Source organism: Oratosquilla oratoria, chromosome 35 (assembly GCF_046742065.1).
Source record: "Oratosquilla oratoria isolate Oo_2021 chromosome 35, ASM4674206v1, whole genome shotgun sequence".
Classification (NCBI taxonomy): domain Eukaryota; kingdom Metazoa; phylum Arthropoda; class Malacostraca; order Stomatopoda; family Squillidae; genus Oratosquilla; species Oratosquilla oratoria.
In genome coordinates, this window is record NC_134811.1 from 13,859,364 (window position 1) to 13,869,363 (window position 10,000).

Sequence of the window (10,000 nt, forward strand, 5' to 3'; positions counted from 1 at the left end):
TGTGATCTGTGCGATGCAGCTTTCTCAAGGAAAGGGGACCTCAAATGTCATGTGAGGACCCACACTGGAAAGAAGCCATTCCAGTGTGACCTGTGCAGTGCAGCTTACTCAAGGAAAGGTGGTCTCAAATATCACGTGATGACCCACAATGGAGAAAAACCATTCCAATGTGACCTGTGCGATGCAGCTTTCTCACAAAAGAGTGATCTGAAACGTCATGTGATGACCCACACAGGAGGGAAGCCTGACCTGTGTGATGCAGCTTTCTCACAAAAGTGATCTGAAACATCATGTGGTGACCCACAAGGAGAGAAGCCTTTGCAGTTTGACCTGTGTGATGCAGCTGTCTCACAAGAGAGAAATCTGGAACATCATTTGATGACCTGCACAGGAGAAAAGCCTTTCCAGTGTGATCTGTGTGATTCTGCATTCTCAGAAAGGTGTCAAATAATGCCCCATGCAGGAGAGAAGCCTTTCCAATGTGACCTGTGCAATGCACCCTTCTCACTAAAGTGTCATCTCAAATTTCACATGATTCACACAAGAGAGAAATCTTTCCAGTGTGACCTGTCTGTTGCACCTTTCTCACTAGTCTTATTAAAGATCACATGGTGACTCACATTGGAAAGACCCTTTCAGTATGACCTATGTGACGCAGCTTTCTCATGAAAGAATGATTTCAAATATCACGTGATGACTCACACATGAGAGGGATGTCTCCAGCAGGATGACCTTTGACATGCAGCGTTCTCATGAGAAGTTGTTCTGAAATAGTGCATGTCCCACATGGAGAGAAGCCTTTCTACCATGACTTGTTCAATGCAGGTTTCTCATGAAGGAGTAATATCAATTGGCTTATGATGACAATACAGGAGAGTAGTCTTTCCAGTGTGACTTGTACAATGCATCTTTTTTGCAAGATGCTTTCCAAAGTAATATGATAACTTAGGCAAGAGAAACTTTTCTAGTGTGACATTGTGTTGTGCATTTCTCAGTGAAGACTGGAGCAGTGTGGGTAGATAGTTGTTAGATTCAAACTCAGACCTATGGCATTCGAGGCAGAAATGAATGTGATATACTCCTTTTTATATTGTCTATTAAATTGTTTCAGCACAGGTGTTCTGTATGAACAATTACTGTATGAAATTATTATTTATTTGACAATGCTGTGGTAAAGTCATACATACACTAGTGGTAGTTTAGTGGATGTTATATAGGACCAGAAGATCTAGAGTTAGTTGATCTCAATTTATTTTGTTGGAAATGGTCCAACTTAAGCTTGAATCTTCTATGTTGTAGAGCCAGTAGACTGCCACTTGATCTGTATAAAAGAAATGAAATGGATAAGTAAGCAAACAGATGAATGAATGATTGTATCATCACTCACTAGTGTTGTGAAACTTAACAATAAATAGAACAAAATTGAAATACTGTTTTGTTACAATGCCTAATCACATGCCATACAGGCTATGCTCACCTTCACTTGCTGTTTTAACCTATACCTGTGACATGAAAGTAGCGAAATGTTATTAACTTGTTCATGTATTACTGCTTGTTTATTGAATGAGAACATAAATACTGAAGAAAGAGACCCTTCTTTCTGTAAGTTAGTATATAAAAACTTATTGTGACTTGGTATTTTAATGAACGAACAAATGAGAAGAGGGGATGGGGTAGTTGGAAGTTTCCAAATATCTACATGTTATGTTGACAAGTGTGGATAGTTTTGTCTTAACTTCACAGAGAAAATCACCAGCTGCAAAGGAAACATATCCCAATGTATTAAAAAAGAAGAGAGAGAGAGAATGCATCACGAGACAGCACAACAGTTTGTCACAATGGAGAAGACAATATTTTGGGCACAGTGGCAATTTTTGCACCTCAATTTCCACACGGGCCTTCCAGTCGGACCAATCAGCGCTATTGTTATTTCACATTTACAGGTAGTCGTCGACTTACAATCTGGTCGTAAGTTGGCCTATGTTGAATTACCGTAAGTATATTATGCTGTGTAATGATATTGTAATCACCATAAAGTTGTATTTTATCAACATTTTCTCAGTTCATTATTTAATTTTCTTTAGACACTGTTTTTATCTTAAATTTTATACCTTTAAGGGTTTAAGTCAAACACTGCATACTACAGTACAGATCGTTTATTGTGTACAAAACATACAAAATATAAAATACAGGTGTGAAAAATAGAAAGAAAAAAATTAGTTTGAAACATAACGAAATACAACTTTATTGATTGCATACGTCACTGGTGCTTGGTTATGGATCGTCAGCATCATCAGTTTGGGGCAAGCAGCGCGCGTGGTGGGGGGATAATTTGGTCGTTTCATAAACTGCCGATAAACTTGCGAGCTCCTTCTTCAACTGCACTCGCTGCTTCTCCAGTCACTCGAACATTATGCAGTTGGAATATTTTCTTAAATCTCTTGAACCAGCCAGTACTTGCCAAAAAATCTTGACTGTAGTCTTCTCCGGCGCGTTACTTCAAAGTCTGGAATAGACTTTTAGCCTTTGTCTGCACAGTAAAAAGGCTTAACGGTGCCCATTTTTAAATTTGATCTTCCATCCAAATGTGCAGTAATTTCCCATTTCATGGATGGGCCCGTTCACAAATCCTTTTTTGGTCTTTCAAAATTGTTGACACAGTAGGTTGTGATAACTTCATGCCACGTGCGAATCACGTTAACTTTCCTTCTTGGCAGGCTGAGAAGACAATGGTGTTTTCCTCATGGTAGACATCTTTGGGTATTTTGAGGAAGCTTAAAGGACACGGATTGGACGAAGTCACACTGTACCGGTACTCGCTCTTCACAAAGACTGAGTAGTGAAACCGCGAGATCCTGCCCCTGGGGTGCGGAAACTTATACACTATACTTTTCTGCCATCTGGCAAGCGAGAATAATGCCTTCCAACCAGACGGTCGTAAAGTCGATCAGTCGTAAGTCGCGTAGGTCGTAAGTCGACGACTACCTGTATGTCGTCATTGGTAAACACGTTCGGTTTTGGCGCGCAAAAGTGCAGAATTTGTTAGCGATTTTGCTTGCTTTATAAATACATTCAACGGTCAATATATTAAGTGCCCTGCTCGAGGATAACAACATGGCAAGGTCCCTTGCACAAGGGAAGCAACATTCCGAAAACGTTTTACAAATTGCTACTTTTCCAACATACGATGCGCACATTGCGAGACGCGGCAACCCTTAGATATGCCAGATTGCTCCAGTGGCATTACTTTGGCCTAAGTTAATGCATGCTTATCTCAAAAAAAAAAAAAAAAAAAAAAAAAAAAAAAAAAAAAAAAAAAAAAAAAAAAAAAAAAAAAAAAAACACCCGAGGTGGACTGTTTTATACGCCTCCATTTTCCTCTCTTATCACTGTCATTTTCTTAGCGCCTTCCACTGCTACCACCAATCCCTCCCTGTCCTCCACATTCAGCAGCTCTGTAAAGTACTCCACCCATGTTCCCTTTACCGCCTACTTTTCCTTAAAGATCTGTCCATCTGTGCCTTTCACTTTTTCTTTTCTACTTACAAACAAAGGATTACAAAGGCGGAGCATGCCGACAGGAGACCTTTTGGTCCATATCAAGGTCGGATGCGAAAAAAATCATAATAATAAAACAATAAATAAAAACTATAATAATGTAAATAACAAATAAAATACATAAATAAATGCATAGGTATAGTTAAATAATAAACAAACAGGTAAATAGTAAATAATAATAAATTGACATATAACTTATAATAAATGAAAATCAAACAGACAAATGATAAAACAAAAACAAATAATATAAAATAAATTATAATCATTACAGCATCTTGCTTAGGTGTTTATCTAAATGATTCTTAAAGCCTCGAACTGAACTACATTGCACTACCTGTGCAGGAAGTTTACTCCATTCATGAACTACACGGTTGGCAAAATTGTTTCTACCTACTTCCAAATTGAATCTATTTCCGGACAGTTTGAGACCATTGTTTCTTGTCTGATTCTCATTCAATGTGAAAATTTTGTCACTCTTGATGTTGTCAATTCCCTTTAGAATTGTAAAGACCTGTATCAAGTCACCTCTGAGTCTACACTTTTTTTTTAGGGAAAACAGATTCATATGTTTTAGTCGATTTTCGTATGATTTATTTTTGATATTTGGAATCAGTTTTGTGGCTCGCCGTTGTACTTTTTCCAGTCTGTCAATGTCTTTAATGAGATTCGGTGACCATACGGAAACAGCATATTCCAAATGTGTACGAACTAACGATTTATATAGCTTGTTAATGAGTGATGGACTTTTGAAATAAAAAAAATCGCGCAATCAGTCCTAGAATCTTATTTGCTTTCTCAGAGGCTGAAATACACTGCTTGGATGATTTGAGGTCGTTACTGATAATTACGCCGAGATCTTTTTCACTATCCACTTTTGTTAACGAATTTCCAAATAACTTATAATCGTACTTACTGTTATTTTTACCTATGTGCATTACCTTGCATTTACCTATGTTAAATTTCATAAGCCACTTTTCAGACCATTGCTGTAATTTATCTAAATTTTCTTGAATATCTAATTGGTTAAAGTGATCATTTGCCATTCCGCACAGTTTTGTATCATCAGCAAATTTGGAAACAGTAGATTTTAGTCCATGGTCTATATCATTTATATATACTATGAATAGAAGTGGCCCAAGAACGCAACACTGAGGAACTTCACTTGTAACATTTTTCCAACTAGAAGTTTTTCCATTTAAAACAATTCTCTATTTTCGACCATTCAACCAATTACTAGTCCAACTTAATAGGCTACCACTTATTCCGTGTAAAGCTAATTTAGTAAGTAGTCTTTCGTGTGGGACGGTATCAAAAGCTTTTGCAAAGTCTAGATATATTAAATCTATATTGTTTCTTTTGTCATAATTCGAGATAACTGTGTTGTAGAATTCGAGTAAGTTAGTCACGCAAGAACGTTTCCGTCTGAAACCATGCTGGCTATCATTTATCAAGCGGTTACTTTCTAAATGATGTTCGATAGCATCTCTGATGATAGTTTCCATTATTTTTCCTACGATTGAAGTCAAACTTATAGGCCTATAGTTATTTGGTTTCTTTTTGTCACCTTTTTTGAATATGGGAGTAACGTTAGTTAGCTTCCATTCTCTTGGGACATCTCCGGATATGATGGATTTCTTGAAAATAATCTCTAATGGAACAACAATCTTATTTTTCATTTCCTTTAAGATTCTTGGATGCCAACCGTCAGGGCCTGGTGTTTTATTAACTTTGAGTTTATCTATAGACCTTTTCATTTTTTCTTTTGTTATATTTACCGTAGTGAGTAAGTTTACACTAGACTTTTGACAGGTTTCAATTTAGAGTTCACTTTGAGGTGTTTCGTTTACAAATACCGAACTAAAATAATTGTTTAAGATATTACACATTCCTTCATTTGAATATTCAAGTTGACCGTCAGCAGATAATAGTGGACCAATGTGATTCCTAACAACCTTTTTATCTCTAATGTAACTATAGAATTCTTTGAGATTCTCTTTGGATTTATCAGCGATGTTCATTTCGTATTGTCGTTTTCTTTTTCTTGGTGTCTTTTTTAAATCTCTCTGTATTGATACATAATTTCCATAGTCATTAGATGCACCCGAGCACTTTTATTTTTTATAAGCCAGTCTCTTTTTAGCAATACTTTTCAGTTTCTTTGTCGAGCCACTTTGAGCGAGCCTGATTTGGGGGGACGTCTGTCCTTAAAAGGAATGTAAGTATGAATCATCTTAGTGAGCGTATTTTGAAACATTTCCCACATCTGATCTACAGTTCTTTCGCTTAATTTTGCCTCCCAATCTGTAAGCTGAAGCTCCTGACGTAGTCCTAATCTATTCTAAATTTTTTTAGGAGTTTGAATCTAAGTTGTGATCGCCATTTGCAACAGTTTCACCGACTTCTACATCAGTTACCATGCTTTCGCGGCCAGTGATCAATAGATCAAGTAAGTTTCCATATCTTGTGGGCTCTTTTAAATGCTGAATTAAGTAATTGCCACCAAGAAAATCAATCAAGCGACAACCCTTCCTCTCTTGATTTTCTTCCAAAGCATATTTTGTTTAAAAAAGTTATACTCTCTTTTTTTGCCTCCTTTATATTTTGTTTTAATTTTTTCTTTATACTTCTCATATTTTTCTCTCATCCTACTTTGCAACCAGTCCGGGAATGCTCACTTCTTTCCTACTATTTTCTTCATTTCATCATCCCACTGCTCACTACCCTTCCTTCTATTACCTTCCATCCTCCTTGTTCCACATACCATTTTTCCACACCTTGTCACCTCCTCCTTGAAACACTCCCATTCCTCTTCCACATCTACTTCTACTCTATCCTTCATCAACTCCCATAATACGACTGTATGGTGTTAGGAATGGCTTGGGATTTGTGGGAAAGACAGTGTAAACTTCCTATTTCACTTGGCAACATGATAAAGCGACGTTGTTTCCCGAGGTATCCTTGACAGTCAGCAGGTCGGGTCATTCATATTCTCTAATAATTGTCCCTTACAAATGTTCATTGAGTAGTCCGCTTTTATCCACGGTTATCTTTTCATTTTCCTAAAGCCTTCTCTTCCCCTCCCATAAGCACCGATCCTGTGCGAAGTGGTTGTCTCTTCTAGGTAGTCTATAACCATAACCATTCACATTTCCGCCATCGTGGAAGACTCACCTAGGTTGCACTCTCGAGTCTTGCACAGCCAAGCAAAAGGATTATATATATGTATATATATATATATATATATATATTTTTTAGACATTCTGACAGATTGACGTAAGCGGAGTAGGAAACACAGGAGTCTTAGTCTTGAGTTTATTCCTGACTAGTTTCGCAGGTATGCTTGTTCATTCCTTTGAAAACGCATACCTGCGAAACTAGTCACGAATAAACTCAAGACTAAGACTCCTGTGTTTCCTACTCCGCTTACATATATATATATATATATATATATATATATATATATATATATATATATATATATATATATATGTATGTACGTACAACACTGAATGGGTCCCAGTGATTAGAGATACATTTTGTCAACTACAATGCACTTTAATTCTAAGCCATCAAAGGCCAGCATGCTGAAATTGAAATGTGGTACTGCCCTCATGACAAATACGGCAGTGACTTACCAACTAGGCTATCAAGAGAGATACTAGTTTAGCGCGTTTTTTCTTATATATTTGTATGCTCGAGTTACACATTTCATTTTCAGCATGCTGGCCTTTGATGGCTTAGAATTAAAGTGCATTGTGGTTGTTAAAATGTATATATATATATATATATATATATATATATATATATATATATATATTTATATATATATATATTCAAGAAAAGACAAATAGGGGAACTTTACTGCCGCCCACACAAGCACTCACACGGACAGGAGAGAAGTAGTGAGCCCCTCTTATGTGATGGAGTGAAGTGGCATCATCGTGGACTCCCGGGATTTCACCTGGTCGCTCCCAAAGGCGCTATAAATGGGTCGACTCGATTTGACTATTCCGAAGAATTAAGACTTATCTCTCATATGTATATATATATATATATATATATATATATATATATATATATATATGTGTGTGTGTGTGTGTGTGTGTGTTCCTAAGATGTGCAAATCAAACAGATATGGTCATAAAATGGATGAAAAAAATTATATCACACTACACGTATTTTGAATCAGGGTGGCCTGGCGCGGGAGTGAAAAGCGCGCGGCTTTTACCCGTCCTGTGTCCAAACGATGTCTCATTGCCGTGGGAGAGTGACCCGCGCTACACAGTTCAAGAACGCTGGCACAGCTATGTACAGGTAACGTTTCACTTGCTACAGGCACATGTTATCCATGTACAGTTCTATTAGTTGAATAACGTCCTCACGACGCCAGTGGAACTGACACTTCTGTGACACGATGCGTGAGGCGGTTTGGTGTGTTTTGTGTCGCGCGTCTCAAATCCACGGCTACTGGGAGGACTGGCGCGCGTCAACTGCCTCGCGCGCATTAATTTGAGTTTTCAGTAATTTCCCGCGAATTGACGTCACGAACACTGCAGGAGTCTGGAGGTATGGTTGTGGACGGTCATGACTCCATCCTTCTTTTGTTTTCCCTAATTTTACGGCATTTTGGTTGTCAATGGTTCCATTTTTATTACCAGCCTCTATTCTGCATCTGGCTGATCCAGCCGTATTATCCGTGTCGGGGATGGGGACTTGTTGGCTTGTTTTGGTGTTTGTGTGACTGGACCTGATCAACATCTGAAGATATTGGGATGTGCCACATTTTTTACTCCCCTAATCCAAATTACCTATATCAGCTGATATATCTTTTGTCTTCAACAATGTGCCTCTTTTTTGTAGTTTGCGGGATTCGCACCCACCCAGGCCTCAACTTTCTGGAGGTCATGAACATAGAAATAGAAAACGTATACCTCATCCTTTCTTCCACACACTCATCCCTTCTTCCACCTCTCCCCTCTCTTCCCTCCTTCCTCTCCCTCATCATTTTCCTCGTTCCTCTCCTCCCATCTTTCTTATTCTCATTTCCCCCTTCCCTTTCTCCTCCTCTTTTCCCATTTTCTTTCTCACCCTCCCCTCCTCTTCTACTTCATCTTCTTTTCTCCTTTGCCTATTCCCCTTCTCTTTTTCCCCTTGTTTCTTTCCCAATTTTCTTTCTTCCCTTCTCCCCCTTTCCCCTTTTCCTCCTTTCCCACTTCTCGTCCCTCCTTTCATCTTTTCACACTTTCTCTTCCTCTCTTATCCCTTCCCTTCCTCCTTTTCTTCTCTCCCTTCCTATTTTCTCCTCTTCTTCTTTCCTTCTCCCTCCTACGTTTCCCTCTCCTCCCTCTCCTTCATATATTGTCATTTCCTCTGGTCCTTGTCTTGCACCAGTACGTCCGTATTCTTTACTATTCATTTCTTTCCTTTCAAACTGTTGTTTTTATTTGTTCTTTCAGCGCATGCCCCGTACACCCTCTGGACTTGTCTGTCCACGTGCAATTCTCAGCATGTGCCCATACCACCTCAGTATGGACACATTCACCCTTTTCTCTCTCCGCTCTCCATAAATACTCACTTTTTTCTTTCCTTGTCTGATAACTCCGCTAGCAGTCGATTTCCATCTTTATGTACTTCTTCTATAGGGACTTTTTTCTCTTTTCTCTATAGCTTGATTTCCTGGTACACATCTCGCTTCCGTACAGTAGCGAGATTTCCGGTGGATTCTCAACATTTATCTCGGACTTTCACTCAATCAGATGCAAAACTAGACTGCCCAGACCCGGGATCGAACCGGGGACCTTTAGATCTTCAGTCTAACGCTCTCCCAACTGAGCTATCTAGGCATACAATAAGAAGGGAAATATTTACTATTTATTTTCTAAAATGTGTTTTTATCATAATCAGTCCAGTGGCGTTGTGTATAGATTTTGCTAATGGGAAGCGTGCTTTTCCGTTCGACAGAACGAAATATATAAAGACCACCACAGTATACAAGGATAGAGAAGGTCATAATAAACTGGTCCCCATCAGTTCCACGGCTACCGGCTGACTGAATAAAATAGTTTGGAGGTGAAATGAATGCAAGATTCAACTCTGGTCTCTTATGGCACTGGGATATGCATTGTGCGGACACACACACACACACACACACACACACACACACACACACACACACACACACACACACACACACACACACACACACACACACACATTTACACACATACACACATACACACACCCTCCAGTGTTTATTTCCTTTCTTTTGAACCAGCCCATCACTACACTATTAATATCTTTTCTTTTCCTCTACATTGGTCTCGCGCACTCTTTTGAGTATTCTGGCCTATTCTCTCTCCGTTTGGATTCTCACATCTTACCAGGTTTCCCATTATTTTATGATTGGAAACTCGTGTTCTCGGAAAAAATATATATGTATATA

General features: G+C 38.5%; 2 protein-coding genes and 1 non-coding gene across 4 annotated transcripts in view; 2 read left to right on the forward strand and 1 right to left on the reverse strand.

Moving 5' to 3' along the window:
- LOC143018547 (uncharacterized) overlaps positions 1-1,399 on the forward strand; it is a 27,415-nt gene extending 26,016 nt beyond the window's left edge. For both annotated transcript variants that reach the window (XM_076173994.1, XM_076173995.1), the window contains exon 3: positions 1-1,399. This exon is cut by the window's left edge and continues 1,334 nt beyond it. In XM_076173994.1, coding sequence (XP_076030109.1) covers positions 1-279 — 279 coding nt within the window. In that variant the 3' untranslated portion in view covers positions 280-1,399.
- The window catches only part of LOC143018549 (uncharacterized), a 536,469-nt gene that overhangs the window by 83,917 nt on the left and 442,552 nt on the right, over positions 1-10,000 (forward strand). The gene's annotated exons all lie outside the window — the stretch shown is intronic.
- On the reverse strand, positions 9,329-9,401 carry TRNAF-GAA (transfer RNA phenylalanine (anticodon GAA)). The gene has a single exon. It is a non-coding gene; the product is annotated as a tRNA-Phe (tRNA).